The 20309-nt window shown below is 40.3% G+C and overlaps 1 protein-coding gene across 1 annotated transcript in view; it reads right to left on the minus strand.

Annotated features, from left to right (window-relative positions):
* The window catches only part of SPTLC3 (serine palmitoyltransferase long chain base subunit 3), a gene marked incomplete at both ends in the record, with an annotated part of 102450 nt that overhangs the window by 7715 nt on the left and 74426 nt on the right, over positions 1–20309 (minus strand). Inside the window, one exon of the mRNA XM_083349754.1 lies at positions 18387–18513. Within this exon, the coding sequence (XP_083205880.1) occupies positions 18387–18513 (127 nt within the window). The remainder of the gene's footprint in view (positions 1–18386; positions 18514–20309) is intronic.

Below are 20309 nucleotides of genomic sequence, written 5' to 3' on the forward strand. Positions count from 1 at the left end.
ACCCCAAGGTATGTGGGTTGTTAAGTGGAAAGCAAAGAGAGTTCCAGGTAAGGAGCTGGGGGATACTGCAGGGAAGTGGAGGAGGCCTATGCAGGCCACATGTGAGTTGGGGGGGGTGCCTAGAGTGTGGCAAATGCTCAGGGAGGCAGTGGAAAAGTATGCAGGATAGGTGCATGCGTGTATATGACTGCAGGGAGGCCAGGAAAAGTGGGTGCACGGTATGTGTATATGAGCACAAGGAGACAGGGGAAATAGGGTACAGGACACACGTATGTGTGTGAGCACAAGGAGGCCAGGGAAACAGGGTGTGCGAGCACAGAGAGGTCCTGGGAAAAGGGGGTACTGATGAATGCATGCATGTGAATGCAGGGAGGCTGAGAAAAGAGGTACAGACAGCCGGTTTGCACCACTTTGGCAGAACCGGTCGCTAATTTTTTGTTGTCCAGGCTCAGAATGGCATCCACACAGAGAACCGGTTGTTCACACATCTGAATCCCATCACTGGGTACAGGTGCGTGCAAGTGAAGAAAGGTCAGGAGAGGGAAGACTTATTCAAGTGACTTTTGATCTTCAATGCCAGCTTCCGCGTTGACTTTATTTGTGGGAAGCTGGCAGGAAGGTCCAAAATTATGTGGCCACGGGATGCTGCAACCAGTGATTAGTGCAAGTGGGTTGCTAAGCACCTAAATGTTGTTTACGTGACTGCGGGGGTGCTGGAACTTTTGAGGACTGGTCATAATTCCCGTTCACTGCCATCATAATACTGAACGGTCAAATAAATGATCCTAACCTGAGGGCTACTTGTGTAAGTATTAGGGTTGCACGAAGCATTTTTTCTGTGAAGTGGCTCTATGTGCACATGTATGTCAGGAAGCAGCCCTCAGGAAGCAGAATGTGACGTGTCGCAGCGGCGTGAACTTTGCAGAAGATAGGGCTGATTTAAGGATATAAAGAGAACAGCTCTACAGTATTTGTGCACTGGGGTGCAGCACCTTATTCTAATGTTTTTCATGGTCATTTTAGCTACACCTGGCTCAGCGTGTGTCTATCTAATGCCGACATGTCCTGCTGACCACTATGCCTGATTAGGATCAAGGATTGTAACTATTTTCCTTGATTAAGGAATTTTGGTTTTAGTTAAGTGATTATAAGCCAGTAATTAAGCCCCTGCCTTTTCTACAGTATATGGTGTTGCACATGCGCTACACTGACAGTAACTATATAACTATATATAACAAAATCAGCACAGAGAAATGATTTGTGGAACTAAGCTTGTGAGAACAATGTCTTAGTTCATGCGCTAGGACAGTGATGGCAAACCTTTTGGAGACCAAGTGCCCAAACTGAAACCCAAAACCCACTTATGTATCGGCGGGTGCCGGGTGGGTGTGGACAATTGGGTGGGTGTGGCCAAATGGGTGGGCGTGGCCCATTAGGTGGGTGTGGCTGCGGTGGTAACGGCAGACTGGGTGGGACTAAAAAGTTCAATCAATCAATTCTAACTTTGCAAGATCTTTTTTTTTTCCTGTGAGAAGTTGAAATTGATTGATTGATTAACTTTTTTTTTTTTTGCACACAGCAGCAGAGGCCTAAAGCGAAAAGGTATTATAAAACCCAGCTGAAGGGCTAGGTCTGGGGCAATGGCTCATGTGCCCACAGAGAGGGCTCTGTGTGCCACCTGTGGCACGCGTGCCATAGGTTTGCCACCACGGTGCTAGGATTTTATAGGATACCATCAGAGTGATGATAGTCAGAGCTGAAGCTATCTCCTAAAATTATTGTGAAAGTAAAGCACAATTAACCCATATAAGTTTGTCTTGGACATCTCAGAATGTGCAGGATAAAAATGTGACAGACATAGATATGCTCTATATGATTAGTGGCATATGTGTCTTACGCAGTAGACCAGGGGTGTCAAACTCAATTTCATTGACGGCCGCATCAGCATTGCGGTTGCCCTCAGGGGGCCGGGTGGGTATGGCCAGGGTGGGCGTGGCCTACTGGGTGGGCGTGGCTAGAGTGCGTATGGCCTACTGGGTGGGCGTGGCCAGCTCTACATCGTTCGCATCAAGGGGGCCTGGGCAGGAGTGGGACAGATCTGGCAGAAGGAGGGTCTCTGGGCCAGGGCCAAGGCAGTGGGGGCCGTTCCCTCACTGTTTCCAGGATGGCTTCGCGGGGCGCATGAAACCACTTTGCGGGCCAGATCCAGCCCCCGGGCCTTGTGTCTGACATGTCTGCAGTAGACTAAAGCACTCTTGAATTTTTCTGTAAAGCTGTCTAAACATGAGTAAGATGAGAACAAGAAATACACAGCACTATTCTGATTGGTTCTGAGTTTTTCTGTTCTTTAATCTTGAAGTTAAGTTCTCCATGTCATATGACACCTATAAGTTTTTATTAAAACTGATGATGATGATCCCACCAGAAAATACACATTCTAGAATCCAGGAGCAACACAAATGGACAAAGTTAGTGTTGGGATAAATGAAGGCCATTTATTTAAAAAAACAATATAACATGTATTTCACCTTCACTTGCCAATGTGGTATTCCTGCTAGCATTTTCATCCTCTAGGAGACAAGAATACCTTTTCTGGATTACTTTTAGTGCTAGCTACTAAACTGACAGACCTAAGCATGTTTGCAAGAGCTTACAGGCATTGTCTTTGCACATCACACAACAGTTCCTGTGGCATCTCTGAACTTTTTAAACAGCCTTGACTGAACATTTCTCTGTAAGGATGTCTCTTTGACAATTGCCATTATAGGAATTCATTCTTTCTAGAGAAGCAATCCACAGGCACATCCTGCTCCACCCTGGCAAGTATTATTATTATTTTACAATGTCTCTGTTGTTCTTTGTAATTAGCACTTCTCTTAGGCACAGTGTCAAGCCAGACTATTTGGCATTTCTTTATATTTCATTTTTGATGTTGTTATTTAAAAATCAGTAATTACTGCAATCTTGATCAAACTTCCTTTCATCTACTTTGGGTTGAGAAATAAGGTACTTAACATCCTGATTTTCAAAGCACTTATATGCCACTAACCATATAAACTTAATTAAGAGACAACAGTTAACTGGGACAGTTATGAAACAAAAATTTTGGTACTTATTTCTGTCCTTTAAGTTTGTGTTACCTTGGTCAGTGCATATAGTTGTTGCTATATGATCAAGGAACCCCTCATTTCAACCCTGAGCTACAAATAATTCTCCTCTATCAGAAAAATGATCGTATAATTTGGGAAGAATGTTTAAAACTCCATTTCCCCAAAATAAATCAATATGCAGCACCTTTTTAGATATTGCTGAAATCTAATTCCAATTTTCTTTTACCACAAACTTTATTAGCTAGAACAGGGGTCCCCAACCTCCGGTCCTTGGACCTGTACCAGACTGCGGCATGCCAGCAACCGGTCTGCACAAAGAAGCGAAGCCCCATTTGCAGGTTGTGGACAGCACACAAAACCACACACTCTCTGGTCCATGGAAAAACCTTCCTTCATGGAACCGGTCCCTGGTGCCCAAAAGGTTGGGGACTTCTGAGCTAGAGGCTGTTTCTAGGTGCTGCAATTCAACAACATCTAGAACCATGTTTTCCATACCTGGCAACTTTAAGATGTGGGACTTTAACTCTAGACTCTTATAAAGTTGCTGCGTTTGAAAAACATTGCTCTAGAGCACTGCATATGCATTCTTTCCACTATTGAACTACTCCTTGTAGGAGTCTTACTCATAGAGAACTGGCATGTTATGGATAAAGTTAAGCTGGAGCCTGCATTCTCAATGTGGAAATCCTCATCTTGGGTTGTATTCTGTCATATCATTATTGGCTGGGGTAAGTTGAAAGTATAATTTAGATACTTGATAGCAACTGGTAAGACTGAGATAAGAATAGTTTAAAGTCAGAAAAGTCTATCCTTAAGCAGTAACTACCATCACATACAAATTATATTAAATAGATCAGAAGGTTATTTTCCATGCAGACGATGATATATACCTAAACTGAAAGAAGGAAAAAAGCTACTGGTTTTTATCAAAAGATAACCAATACAATTACCCTAAAATTATCAGAAGTTAAAAAAAAATCTTACCAGTTGAAGTGACATGATGCTGGTATCTAACTGGTACATGGTATCTAACAACACAACCCCAAATATACCTACTCAGGAGTAACTCCTACCGAATTCAAAAAACTTTCTTTTTTTTTTATTGAAAAGTTTTGAAATACAATTTTCCTTTAAAAAAAACCCCTTCCCCCTCCCTCCTCCCCCCCTACCTCCCCTCCTCCCCCCCTACCTCCCCCCTCCCCCCCTACTTCCCAGAGCTGAATACAAGGTATATATATATATATAAAAAAAGCAAACCTAAGCAACCATATACTAACAACTATAAATTCTAAAATCCATCACTCTCTAGCTTATATAGGATAAAACAAACCTTAACAATATTAAATATATGTATAAAAAAAACTAGAATAAGAAAAGGACACTCTCTAGCTTATATAGAATGGAACAAACCTTAATAGTATTAAATATATATTAAAGACAAAAAAAAAGGAAAAAGAAGAAAAAAACCCCTTCTCAACCCTATACTTATCCTAAATAAACTCCATCCATTTTATCCATTCCATGATATAACATTCTTACAAATAATTTTCCAAATTAACCAAGGATCCCAAATCAAAAAACTTTAAAGTCAACTCTTCTGTAATCGGCCGTTCCTCTTCCAGTACCACAATCCAAAAAAGCTCACCCTTTCCACAGAACCACCAAATATAAAAATATATTGCGTCTACACCCAAATCTTTTCCCCCCTCCCCTACTTGACTACTTGACTATATCGTAAAAGTTCCATAGACTTCTGCAATTCCTGCTACTTTCTCTTCTTAGATCGTTTTGCAGCAGCACGCGTCACCCTCTGTTTTATAGATTCATCCGACGAGGTTGTATCTTGATCTCCTCCAACACCGTTGTCTTCTATCTGACCATCTTCGGCCTCTTGATGCACTCCTTCTCCAGATCCCTTTCCAGCTTCCAAAAGTGTTAATGGCGTTGCATTTAAAACATTATTGTAGAAATCACGCGCTTGCATCACAGTAACCAAACGGTACTTTTTACCTTCGTGCGTCACCATCAACCCCACTGGGATCTCCCATCTGAACCTTATATCTCGCTGCTTGAGCTCTTGCACAAGAAATGTAAAATCCTTCCTTCTCCTTAGAATCTTTGGAGGAATTTCTTTTAAGACCAAAACTTCTTGATTAGCAATCATAACTTTAGTATCATAAGCAGCTTGTATAACTTCATCTCTAGTTTCCCTTTTTGCAAAATATACCACCACATCTCTAGGCAACTTTCTCTGTCTGGCAATCCATGAATTCACACGAAACACTTTGTCCATGCCTCCTTTTATTTCAGATGCTGGCTGTTTCAACACTATTTCAAAAGCCTCAGAAACCAGCTGCTTTAGATCTTCCTTAGTATTCTCCTTTAAGCCTCTAATTCTAATGGCAAACTGCATCTGGAAATATTGAGCAAGACACAGTTCCTTTTCCATTTTATTTTCATTCTCCAATAGTTTTGCTTCTAATATAGCATTCTTTTGAGACAAGTCTTCTAGCTTTTCCTCCAATTCTTCCACACACCGAGCCACTTTAAACACTGAAGTCAAGATGTCTACCCTCATCGCTTTGAGCTTCTGTTCCATCCTCTCCTCCATTCTCTCCTCCAATTTCTCCAATTTCTCCTCCATCTGTGCAAATCTAATATTAATTGATTCCAAAATTACCTGGGTATGTTTTTCAAGAGCATCTTGTAAGTCCTTTGATGTCAATACATCAGGAGGATGCAGCGCCTGCAATAATGATTGTTGCACGGGAGAAGTTCCAGCACTCCGAAGAGTTTTAGGGGGTGGTTTAGCCGCCATCTTTTACCAAATATGACGCACTTTCACTTCAGATTTGTAATCCAAAAAAGTCCATCAAGCTGGAGAGTAAAACTTTCTTTTAAGTCAGGGGTGTCAAACTCGCAATGTCATGTGACGTGTCGCGATGTATCGCGACTTTTCCCCATTGCCAGAGCTGGGGTGGGCACGGTTTCAGCATGACGCATCTGGCCCGTGGGCTGGCAGTTTGACAACCCTGTTTTAAGTAAAAGGGCACAGAACTGCAGCCTCAATTCTTGTAAATGTATCATGCACAAGCGATGTATCTATTGACATCATCCAGATAGCCACATTCTGTAGCAGCCTTCTTTAATTAGTTTCCCTTGGATGGGCTGAACTTCAGCTCTCTTCAGCACAGCTAAATAATGTGCTAGTTAACGATGACAAACGTTGGGGAATGCTCTTCTAAAAATCCCTAAGAAGCTCAGTTCTGAAAGATGGTAACTCAAGCAACTCATACAACATTTTAATCATACATTCCCCAAATGAAAAAAGTAAAGACAAATTTGGGCAATGATTTAACCAAGAATTAATACCAGTCTAGGGTCTTTATAATAAAGAGAATAGCAATAAAAGCCTGTAAGGAACATATGGAATAAAGGAGCAAGACAGCTGCCATGATGTTACAGCGCTTGACCCTAGTAGTTAGCATGTGCAAGGATGTGGTCAAAAATAAGTCTTCTGAAGTATGAATCTAGGGCAACCACAAAAGAACCAAGGAGCCCAAATGTCACATATAGTACCATAAGGGGCTTCTTAACCACAAGTTCCCCTCTTCCAGGAAAAGATCTTAATCTTAGAAAACCACTGGTTTTACTAGCATGAAAGCTGTAGATGCTTGGAAATTTCCAGTTACCTATTGAATGCTGTCACAGCAATGTTCACTTTGCAACATCTTTATGGTCCTGGCTTACTTCCTTGCTGCTATCCATGAACTGAATTGAGAACCTTATATTTGCTAGATGCTGTGCTTGTGGAGTGATGATATTTGTAATATTGCCACTCGTTATTCAATTCTTATATTATGTTTTTTGCCTCCAGACTTACTACCTACATACCCCCCCATAATCATAAACAGCTACAGTAGCTCATAATAGAATCAACTATTGGAAGCCTGTGGTAGAAATGGATGAGTAGCAGAATGGGTAGCAGAACGGCCTTCCAGCCTTTCAACTGCTGTGCTAGCTTTAAAAAAATATAACCTGCAGAAAAAGGAACTGATCTTCACGCTATATGAAGATTATGGGAAAAATTAAAATTATGTAAAGATTAATAGCAGTTTTTAGTATAGAGTTTCTGAGTATAGCAACGGTCATAATTTAGCCAGAGAGTAAGCAGATAGAATAACTTCAACTCTGTATTATGAATTAGGCTCAAGAGGAAGACAACTAAAGTTAACTGAAGGCTATGATTTTGCAGTTAACAGATACAATATAGTGTGTCCATTTTTGCCTTTGGTCTTCTTGATAACCAAATTTTTTTTACACTTCTAACGTTCTTTGGTGTTTGATAATAAATGTGTCCCATTTTCTCCATTTTGGGAGTCTTCAACATAGAATGTTATTAACATGGCTATATATGCTTGGCCTGGCTTTGCAAATTCTTAATAATTTTGGAGACTCAAGTAGTTTGTGTTGTCCTGATTCAACAGACAAAATGAAGTTCATTCACTGACCCGGTGGTAGAGGAGGAAGAAGAAAATGGAATTGGGGTAAAGCAAATTCTGAAGTTCCCATTTACAGATTTTACTTCCACAAGTTATAGAATTAAAGCATATTTAACATTTGCTGCCATATAACAAAATGGGCAGAACTATACTCCGATATGCATTTTTGCTTGTATCAACCTACTACCCACTATTATTGTATTAGCATTTGTGCATCTACTTTCATGACCATTTCCCCCAAGATTTACTCCTGAAACTATCAAAAAGGTCTGTCCCATTTTCAGAACCTCTCATCACAGTTGCATCCTTTACTAATTTCCTCGGATTATTACTAGTAATTGTATTGCCTGATTCATTACTTTGCCATGTAGGCCAATGTTTAAATCATATATTCAAAACTAAAAAGGCAAATTTTTCTAGGCAGGTAGTCCACTGATCACCCTTTTAATTAATTTTGTTCTCCAAATGGCTTGACCATTTTTTCATCTTATTCCCATAGCATCCAACAATAACCATCCATGCATCCATCCATCCATCATTCTGGAGTATAAATTGGAATTACCGTCAACCTATGGATTCCTATTTGCATGCATCTAACTATAGATGCCACCAATTAATATTTTATGAAATATAATTTAGTTCTTTCTTTCACTCACACCATCACTCACCTTATATATTTGTCGATTGCACAAGATCTGATGCTAACAGATCTGAATGAAGGCTAAATCCCTTGCTTTTTTCATAGTTTCTCAAACACTGCACATATCTACTTTATTCCATTTAAGTAATTCTTAAGTAATTAATGCTTTTTGTCTAATTCTTCCATGTTGCAATCTCCACATGCCAGATGGACATGTGGTGATGACCTATAAAGCCCTAAATGGCATGGGCCTGGATTATTTACGGGAGTACCTTTTGCCGGCATTAACTTCCCATCGTCCTGTGTGCTCCCACAGAGAGGGCCTCCTCAGGGGGCCGTTGGCCAGGGAATGCCGACTGGCGGCCCCCAGGGGGAGAGCATTCTCTGTGAGCGCTCCTGCCCTCTGGAATCAGCTCTCTGTTGAGCTCCGGATGGCTCCCGACCTTCGCTCTTTTCACCGTGACCTGAAAACCTGGTTATTCAAGCTTGCCGGCCTGGACTGAGGGATTGGGATTTTAAATTTTAGAATTTGATTTACTTGGTTTGGGGCTAAATTTAATTTAATTTATTTTTAACTTTGTATGCAATGTTTTAATTGCCCTGTACAATGCCCCAAGTCCTTTGGGAGAAGGGCGGTATATAAATCTAATAAAATAAATAAATAAATAAATAAATAAATAAATACTGACATCTGCTACCTAACATAGTTTTAATTTTTTGAGGCTTTTACATAATGCTTTCTACTAATATAAAGACAATGTAGACTAGGTTATATTTGTGCCATATCTACATTCTCTGGTAACAGTAAAAGCAATACTGGTCAGTTTTGATCAATTCTGACCAGTATACCACCACAAGCACAAGCAAGCATGCTCACTGCCGATGCAATCTAGGATTTCTACATTACAAGTCATCTTACGGTTGCTTGCGTCCCTCTAACTAGGAGGTACTTGCACTGTCTGTACACACACACACACACACACACACACACACACACACACACACGGATTATTATTTAGAGTTGCTATTCAGCATCATTGTGACAAATTCCTTAAATTATGCAAACTGCAGATATCTTAGCCATTTCTGCAACAGGTCCAGAATAAATGCAGTTGTACCAGAGTAACCCCAATCAAATTCCCCCCACTCCTAATTTTCCTGCTACTAATGCAAATAACAGACTGGGGTTACTCCCCCAAAAATCATCTGCTATAGCATGTACTTAACATGCTTAAAAGACAGTGAAATGCTTAAAAATTTCAAGAATTTTTTATAAGCTTAAACAGTATTTAGCAAAATTAAATACTTAAAACTGCATTTTCTCTTAGGAGATCTTCAGAGAAAATAGAGAATAATGGCAAAGCTTGGGAATATACCATGCATAAGAGATCCATGTTCCTGCTGGCTATACAAATTGCCCAAGTTGATCTGCATTTACAAAGAGGCAATTGTCCAACATTCTTTCTTTTAAGTTGTTTTTCTTGCTATACTGTATGTCAAAGCCTTACTTTCTATTGTGAGCCTGACTAAATGTTGCCTTTGACTGTTGGACAGAGGAAATGTTTCAAGATTTGTTAGTGAATCAATGTGTTTGAGGCTATGGAGGTACAGTACCAAACTGCAGTGTGTACGTATGTGCATGTGTGTTTATGTGAATGAGTATATATTTATTTATTCATTTAAAATCTCTGGAAACAGTTGGCTTGCGAATCCACAGCCATTCTTCCTTGCTGGGATCGCATCTCAGCCTGTTTTTCCCCATCCAGACCTGAACAGCCTCCAGGCATAAGGCATAAGGCCAGGTCAGCCATTTCATCTCCTGCCTGAATTAATGCTAGCTGTACTCCCACGACTATTTTCTGGTTTGCTCTGTTAATTTGTTATGAAGGGAACAGCGTCCATGTGTCCCTGCACTGTCAACATTAAAAAAAAGCCAATAAAAATCCTGTCATCATATGTCCCTGATTTAAACCAACATGAACGGAATGGCCTATGGCAAAAGTAGCTTTAAACAGGAAAAATTGTGGGCAGGCAATGGGAAATAGCTCAACAGGGAAAAATTGTTTTCATTGCAAGATCAAAGATGTGACTTTTCACCCAAGCTTTATAGGGTCTCAATCTTAGGGCTGTTGGGCTGTAACTGCCCCTTCAGGTCACATTGTGCAATCCTGGTCCTTTCACAGCTAAGTTCAGGGCCTGCTTGCACCACCCCTGCTGTAGCTTCTCCTCGCTACAGCTTTAGGATGATGGCTGCAGCGTTAGTCCCTTGTTGAGGTACTACTGCAGTTAGGACTAGGGCTTGTCAGCTTGCTTGGTCTTAAGTAGTTTCATTTTTTACTTTTCTACTGATGTAGAAAGTCAGCACCCACCCACCCTCCTAGAGGAGGAAATATTTGGGGGGGATATTAAAAAAAGCAGAATATTACATTTCCCCAAAGGAACAATGGAGGAAACATCTTAGGGGAGGCAGAAACCAATCCACATTTCCCCAAGCAGAAACCTGAGGAGGAGACCAGTTTAAGAAATGCAGATTTGGTAATCCATTCAGGAAGACTTAATCTATGCATAAGCAAAATGCCTTCAACCACAGCTCCCACAGAAGACTGGAGCTGATGGGATTAGAAAAACAAAGACTCCTAGAATCTAGATCTCCCACCCAGGACATGATCTCCAAGCCACAATGGAGTCAGGCAACAATAATTAGAATACCAAAAGGGCACAGGTCAAAGTACATTGCACAGGAACTGGCACCTCAAAAACAACCCCCCCAAAAATATAAAAACCCACCCACTCTCAACTTTTGTCACCTGTCCCCAGAACCACATGCTGCTGGTGGTTCTGCTCATCATTAAACCTTCTTTCCAAATAGCCAGCCTCCATTTTATTTCCAGCGTCTTAAGACTCCATCTTGTTTACTCCCAGCTTGGAACTGGACCTGATGGTTTTTCTTTCAACACTGATGTATAAAAAGACTACATTGTTGTTGCCCTCAAGATAATGGATTAAATCTCATGTGGCACTTAGAGCTAAGTCCACTGCACTCGAATGAAACTGCATATAACCTAATTCTAACCCTTTCATAGGAGGGAAAATTTTATCTTAGGGTAGACATTTAATGATGCCCGAAGTTTTCAGATTATATATTATTATTTCTCAAATATATGTACTTAGAAACTTGGATATTAGCCCTTTGAGGAAACAAATGAAAAATTGTAGCATAAACTCTGAGATGTATTTACCCAATTTTTAAATGATCAAAGGGAAATTGCAGAAGAAAATTGAACGCTTTAGTTCCACTGTTATGTGTGATGTCACCCCATTTATTCTGCAACATTTTTCCACCTACTGTGGTCAATTCACCAGTAATATGTGTTACATATTCCCAAATAGCAAGAAGGACATTGGCACTTCTATCAATGGAGGAGAGTAGAGTGGAAAAAAGAGAAGAAGATCTCTTTTGGAGAAGACCTCATTAAAGAAGTGGGATTTAATATAATTAAACTTTACTTATGTTTATTTAATTAATTTATGTTGCATTTCAGAACAGACTATTTTTTTGAAGTAACCTACCTAAGCATTTAAAAATCAGTATATCAAAGAACCTTGAAATATGTCTGCCACAAGTTTAATAATGCCTCATTCCTATTTCATGACTTTAATGTGTGCTTTAATTGTAATGACATAAGTAGAGAGTAATATTAATATGCAGGCTGTATGCAGTTATCCAGCGTGAGATGCCTTTATGTTGTCAACCAAAAATACTTCAACTTCCATCTTACTTCTTTACTCCTTCCCTCCACGTTCAAATTCAAAGCTCCCAACTCTGATGTATTTCACTCAAGCTCCTCTCTTAAGACTGAATAATCATTCAAGAAACATCTATGACCAAGACAAAACATCAGATGGGTGTATACAAATCCATACTTCCAGAAATAGTCTTCTCCTTGGTTAAACAATTCCCTAAGATGTCTGTTTGTTATCTACTTTAGTATAGTTTTGGCACGTAAACTTGTGGGATTTGAAAACTACCTGTGTTATAGCACAGAATTGTTTCAATATGAGATGGGCAGAAATAAATTTAATGAATGAATGAATGAATACATTTTTTTAAAAAACCTTTACAAGTAGTTTCAACTTATGGCATGACTGGGACTTTGGTCACGAAGTGATATGGTTGTAAAGATAGTTGTTACATGACCACATCACTTTAACTATCACAATTCCAGCACTTCCTGTTCTTGTTGTTAACTGAGAATCATGGGTCATTTAAGTATTGTAATTCTGAACAGTCACTGAACAAATGGTCATAAATCAAGGACTATCTGCAATTCTTTGAGGTTTATTTCAAATTGTAGAAAATAATTGTTCCATTATGCATTAAGATCTGGGTTATTAATGGTCATCATACTTTAAGAAGGATTCAGAGAGTGAAAAACTGCAAAGAAAAAAACAGTGAGAAAGATCACAGGACACTAAATCCTGTGAGGAGAGTTTGAAGGAACTTAACATGGTTAGATTTAACAAAAGATACCAGAGACAAATATGAACAAATTCTTCAAGCAACTGAAGGATATGAACTGTCTTGTATTGACCCAGGGCATAATATATGGCAGTCTTCAATACAATATTAGGAAGTTTTCTAATAGTAAGAGCAGCTTGACAGTAGAGCCAAATAATCTGAGAAATGGATATATCCCAATTTGCTAGACAGATGTAAGTAGAGACTGGATTTCTTGGAGAAACATTAGCTTGGATTCCTGCACTGAAGAAAAGGTCAAACCTGATTGCATGAACGGCCCCTTCCAACTGGTTCCATATTGCTGGTTATTATAAGATTATGCTTCATTTTAAATTAATTATGTTATTGCCATGGTCTTGACTGAATTTATGCACAAGAATATTTGGATTTTCCTTGCGCAGTTCTTTGTACATATGCCAAAAATCTCTGCTAGAGAGCAAAAAAAGCATAGCAAAACAGCAGAAATCTGAAATGACATTCCTGAAACATGTTACATTTTTATGGAAAAACATTCAAGCAAGTCTTTTGTCTATTTGAGACATAAACAAAACACACACTATCCTTTCTTACACCAATACCATTGTGAACAGACATGGAGGAATTATGAAGGGATAATGTGTGTGTTTGACAAGCAAGCGGAGAAGGAAAGAGGAACTTCTGAACCAGATGATAAAAAGGATGTAAGTTGCTCCTTCCTCAGCCTTGCCACTTTCATCTCATTTTTGTTTGTGTGTTTTGCGGTCAGAGACCACACACACTTAACTGAAAACCTTCCCCACCCCCCATATACATGTTTTGCTGAGCTATTTTAACACACAAGAACAGATATTACAGTGATAGGTACTTTGGAAAAACCTCAGGGCTCGAACACAATTACAGACTCGCAGCCAGATGCAGCTCAACATTAAATCAAGGTAACTTAGCAAGGGGATGACATGAAGCTGAAATGGTGAGTGTATTTTGCCTAAAGCAGGTTTCAATGTGTCACTTTTACAAGTTCAAACTGTAGCTGGGATACTTAGGTTTTCATTTCTTAGTGTTCTATCTAAAGACTCAAGAGCACATCTGGTTTGAAGTCAAAGGAAGGGCTCATTATTGCCTCCACACCTCCTCCTTCCCCAAATATATTTTTGAAACGAGTGATTCTTTCTTGGTGCCTATAAACAGATGGCTTCATGCAAAGTCACTAGAAGAAGTAAGTATGTCTCGATATTTACCTACAGCGCCTGTCTAAAAAGCCTGTTCTTTCTATTAGAGGAAGAAAGATAAATTCTGTTGTGATTCCATCACATACATGATTTTTGAGTGGAGTCTGTTTAGGAAACCTACTTTTATGAAAACACTTGGTGAGCAAGAAAATGAAAGCGTGTTCAGCTGCAGGTGTAGTAGCAATTCTAGGCAAAGGCTAATTTGATCCTCTATACCAGGGGTGTCAAACTCACAATGTCACGTGACGTGTCACGACGTACAGCGACTTTTTTTGACATTGCCGGCAATGGGGTGGGCATGGTTTCGCTATGATGCATTCGGCCTATGGGCCGGCAGTTTGACACCCCTGCTCTGTGCTTTTCCTTGGAAGAGAGCTGGCTTGCTGGCTTCTTCGTGTTCCTTCAATTGCCTTTAACAAATGGGCTACTAAGTTCTACATGGCTTGAACACCAACTGAAACATCAACTGGTCCGGAAAACAGCAGCATGCACAGTTATTGGGGGTGGGGGGTGGGGGAAGAAGAGGTTTGTCCATGCACTGGCTCCCAGATTCTTTCTGGGTACAATTCAAAGTGCTGCTCATCACCATTAAAACCTTATCTGGCACAGGGTCAGGTTATCTACGGGACCAACTTCTCTAAGAACATCTACCCATCCCATCAGATCAAATGGGATGTGCATACTCCTGGTTCCTTCCCCTAAATATTGTCATCTTATGGGAATTAGGAAATGTGCTGTTCCTGAAGCCGCCCCTGACCTATGGAAGACTCATCCCCTGGCAGGCCTCCGTAGCCTTCCGTAAAGTTTTGAAGACCTGGCTTTTACTCCCAAACACTGGGATAAAATGAAGGTTTTTGTTTTCAATGTGCTTACTTTTTATAGATTTAATATGGCTTTTATGCTGTTTTCACTTTTGATTGTGAGCTGCCCAGAGCTGCTTATAAGATGGGTGGCTATAAAAATATTTTAAATAAACATCTGTACATACTTTGTAGATGTTTGTGCTCTGCGACAGGCAGATATTCTACATAAATACGATATCTTGCCTGTAATAAAACAGATTTTCTATGAAGCTTCTGCATTTAGCTGTTAACTGGATGCAAAGAAACTTCCAGACAGTAATATATTTTTTTCCATATCTGGATAAAGCCTGACACTTGACGTATGATGCAGTCAATGAGGAGAATCAGGGAATGTAATTCTTCCAAATCTGAGACAGATACAGAAAGAGGAGACATACAGGCTGTCACGTAAAAATCTAATAAGCAAATAATTTGCTCCCAAGATGATGCACTACTGAATTTGGTAAGTGGGTGTTTATGGGCTCTGAGTCTATTTCATGAACATCATGAAAACATGTAGTGGGACAAAGCAAGAACTTTTTGTCCATCTTAGTTATCTATGACAAAGTTTTAAAGAAATGAAAAATGAGCCAGACAAAATCTGAAAAGTACTGAGTTTTGCCTGAATGTTAAGAAATATACTGAGAACGTGTGCTCTGCCTTGATAACATGCAGATTATATTTACAACAGTTTTTTTAAAAAAAATAAAAAATAAAAACTGGTTTGGCGGAACTCAAGCCTTTAGTGTGCCAGAGATTAAATAAACTTCTGGTCTCACTGTTAAACCGAAGACAGATTACTACCCCACCAAACATTATTGTTAACAGCAAATGAGAGCAAGAGCAATCCAAAAGTTTCTCTTCTTCATTGTAAGGCGGCCCTCACACTTAATAAAAGCTACATCCACAGAAAAAAGTCAATTTAGTAGAGTGGTTAAAGACATCAACCTATAAATGGAAGATGGTGAGTTCTGGTCCTGGCTTACACACAGAGTCAGTTGGGTGCCTTTGAGCCAGTCACTCCCTCTCTCAGCCCTAGGGAGAAAGCAATGGCCAATCATTTCCAGAAAGGTTGCAAAATACTTATCAACAAGAGTTGCTCTAGTCTGGGCTCCATGCATCTGCAAATGCTGATCTGATCCAACGGAGGGGCGGTGCTCCCCTCTGCACAATATATATAGGGTGTAGGGTTCTCTGCCCGAGCAAGGGACTGGACTAGAAGATCTCCAAGGTCCCTTTTCAACTCTGTTATTTTGTTATTCCTATGAAGTTTGCAGAACTCTTCATAAGTTGAGCTGAGCTAAAGCGATTAACTTCGAGAAGAAGCCCAAGGAAACACTTTACATATCTCGTTGCAGCATTTCCTTTGGGACTGTGGTGCAGGTGTTTTTCATTTGCCTCCCAGATCCTCAATATCCCCCTTCTTCCTTGAAGTCGAGACACTGTAGTTGCATCTCCTCATCACAACCAAATTATCTGAGCGGTGACGAACATGTAAGAAAAGAGTACTACTTGGAATTATGCTATTTTGATTTTCCCATTGGCCAGTTGGAGGGTGAGCAGATTTGCTTGTGGGTCAGGGCAAATGCAACGATAAGAATTTGTTGGAAAAAGGTGGTGTACAGCCTCACAACCCCACCCCCACCCCCCCTACCCCTAAACTAGCTTTTTACATTTAGGAATCTTATTTTCCCATGCTTGCAATGCTAAGTAAGGCACTTTTAAATAAGATAACCACACCTTATTCAAACAACAAAAAGGAGCAGGTACATTCTAAACATTCTTAGCATTTAAGCAAATACAAGATGCCTGTGCACACACACACAAATGTACACTATACAAATTACCACTTGGTGTTGTAATGTGAATTAGAGCCACTGCATTTGTTCCAATGAGTATGCAGTAACAGCACAGATGTTATAGGAGAGCATTTTTGTCAAAAAATAGTGCTGAAATATAAAAAAAACCCTGTAATTTACTTCTCAAGCTTGGGAAGATACTGGAAAAATCAGGACAATATTGCCCTCCATTGGCAAGAATGCTTATATACAAACACACTTTGACCAGTCTATTTTTTATGATGTCAATTGCAAACTCTACCTATAAATTAAGTGTCCATGGCTTGGTGCCACTTTAGAAATGGTACAATAATTCTGCTCACAGCAGACACTCTGCTGTATGTCCATGGAGATTCTCAGTCATCCAGGTCACAGTTATCCCAAAGATGCTTTTTTCACGAGGCAACTGGACTTCCTTGTTTTTCTTTGAGGACGTTTCGCTTCTCATCCAAGAAGCTTCTTCAGCTCTGACGGGATGGTAGGAGTGGTGGGAAATTCCCCACCATCCAGTCAGAGCTGAAGACGCTTCTTGGATGAGAAGCGAAACGTCTTCAAAGAAAAAGAAGAAAGTCCAGTTGCCTCGTGAAAAATGCATCTTTGGGGTGTTACTTCTGTAATTGTTCCATGCTGGCACTTCATACAACTTACACTTAAATGTTATAATGGTTTCATGCAGATGTGGGAAGTAAAGCCTTGAGGTATGCTACCTTAGCAGGAGCCTGGAGCTAGACTCCTCCCCTCCCGCTAACACTGACAGGAGCTGAACATGGAGGAAGAAAGAACTACTGTAATACTATGTGTCCCGCCTCTAATTCCTAGAGCCAGTCCAGAAGTAACCTAGGGATTGATAGGATGAGAAGCCACTAAAAGATCAAAGAGAGCTAGGACGGATGTACGCCCCATTCCCATGAGGGTCATTGTCAAGGCTGTCCTTCTACTATGTCCTTCTCTTAAGCCAGATTTAATGGGTCCAATAACCATCCTCCAGAGGTCTCTGGAGCTCTAATGTGAGACAACCCCCGCCCCCAACATCCTTCCCTGAAATGAGGAATTTGAAGACAGCACAAAAAAACCAGGCTGAGGAGGATGTGTGAGAATCGGCAGGGTCTGTGAATGGCTGTTGCACTGTGAGTGCAGAGGGGATGGGGGAGAGTGCACAGGCGGAAGACATATATCCCAGCAATCGATGACCTTCTCTGCCGGCTTCCCCATTAACTCTCTAGGGATCCTGGCAGGAAAGATTGCAAATGATGGTCACAGGATTGTGGAGTGCTGCAATCGGTCATAAGCATAAACCAGCTGCCGAGCATCCAGATTGCGATCATGTGACTGTGGGGGGGGGCACTGGAATGGTTGGAGTGCTAAAGACCGGTTGTAATTGCCATTTGTTTAGTGTCATCATAACTTGAAATGGTCACTGAATGAATAGTTGTAAATCAACGACGGTCTGTATATTTAAATGTAAATCAGATAATAAAACACGGAACGAGGAGGGGACAAGGTAAAGCACGAAACATCCTTCAAGGCAGAGCATGCATCGTCCTCCAAGGAGAATTTTGTGAGTCAGATATCTTGGTCTGAAAATGAGCCTCTTGCTCATACTTGGACCATAGAAAAATCCAGTTGCACTCATTCATGATGCCAAATACGTTTACAGTATATGCTGTTATGACGATAATTCCATACATTTTCAATACAAATAAGACCAGGTTAGTGAAATATCCTACCTTGTGTGGTCCCATCTAGTCCCATGAGGCATTTCATTGCTCTTATAATTTGTTCTGCTACAGGAGGAGCCATAGATGTGGCATAAATTGCACTATGTGAATGAATTCGTAGGTAGTCCACTAATTCCTTAAATCAAAAGAACAATATTTCAGATTGGTCATCAAAAACCCTCTTCTGCTAGAATAAAAGTTTGGCAAATGAGATAAATAGCCTTGATCCTGTGCATAAAATTGCGGCTGGCATGATTTAATTTATTACCACATAATAATTAATTTTTTGTCGCCTTATCATTGAATTTTTCTCCAAACGTTGTTTAATAGTCAAGACAAATAAAGAAACAAAATCAGCACATGGCAAGAAAAATGTATTTCCAAATTATCTTGAAAAAACATAAAATGCCGTATCCAGCTCTCGTATTCGCTTCAAAACAATATAGGAATTGAAAGTTCAGAACGCCAACTTTACTATTTAGGCAAAATACTAGTTTGGCAAGCTCAGCAGGTATACTAAAAGAGACGGGTTCATTTGTTGGTACGGCTAATTAAACAGGGCAGTTTTCCTAGCAAGTTTTTAGGACACTTATACACTTGCATTTATTTTCATGATTAAATCTATCAAAGCATTTTGAAAGCGCTTGAGAATATGCAAATAGTTGCTGATTTTTCAACTTACAACAGGCTTTGACAACTTTAATTAGAAAAAACCTTACTGTGTGGAATGAAATCCTGACAGAGCTAACTACACAGAAGACAGGTTTATTCTTACCATCCTTAGGAATGACTAAAAATCCCTGCATTCTATGCCCGATGAGCACTCTGAAACCATTTGTCAGTCTTCAAAGGTGATTGAACTCTTAGCAGGGTGTAACCCAATGGTGTCACAAATGGCTAGTATGAGTTGTATGCGGAGAGACAGAGATCCCCATCCCCAACAGAGGGAAAGAAGGCATTCTGAGGTTGGAGTACTGATTCTGCTCCACAGCAGGGGTCTTCAGACTTGACCCTTTTATGACTTGTGTTGGACTTCCAATTCCCAGAATTCCTCAGCCAGGCACGCTAGCTGAGTGTTTCTGGGAGTTGAAGTCCACAAGTCATGAAAGAGCCAAGTTTGAAGACCCCTGCTCCACAGCGTATCACTTGAGATGGTATCTATGCACGTTGGTCCAGATAAAGATCTTTAGAGACAGAGCAGTAAGATATTCAAGGCTACAGGTCAGCATTTATTTATTTTTTGCTTTGGACCAACCTCCCACCCTACCCCCCAAAAAAACCTAAGAACTGCGTTAAGAATATCTTGATCGGAACAGCAAGATCATTTTGGACTATTTTCCTACGTTTAAAGATGAAAATGGATGCATGAAGCATCACGGAGAATTACAATTGCTCTGACCTTTAGTGGTAGTGCTTGCTTAATGGCCACTCCTTCAGTGACCCGACAAACTAGTATTTATGACCAGTCCTTGGACTTATGTTGGTTGTAATGTCCCCGCTGTCATAACATCACGATTAGGGTGTTTGGAACCCATCGTGCAATTATGTTGAAGCATCTCACGATCATGTGATTGAACTGGGACCTTCTTTGCTGGCTTCCTACAAATAAAAGCAATGAGGAAGCTGGCAGGAGGTTGCAAGTGGTGACCACGTGATTTCCTCACTTAACAACTCTTGAGGATTTGCTTAACAACAACAACCGGAAGTGCCAGAATTTCCATCCCTAAGTGATGCAGTCATGTGACATCTTACATTTCTGACAGTGATAGAAATTCCAGTCCCAATTCATGTAGTTAAGTGAAGACTACCTGTAATTTCCTTAAATCGGTAAAACCGAGCTACCAAAAACTGGCCATTTTGTCGTCAGCTTTTGGCAGTGTAATCTCAAGATGCTTGGAGATTTTCACAATGAAGCGGAGGGCTGCAAACCCA

This window comes from Vipera ursinii (genome assembly GCF_947247035.1).
Source record: "Vipera ursinii genome assembly, chromosome: 1".
NCBI lineage: Eukaryota > Metazoa > Chordata > Lepidosauria > Squamata > Viperidae > Vipera > Vipera ursinii.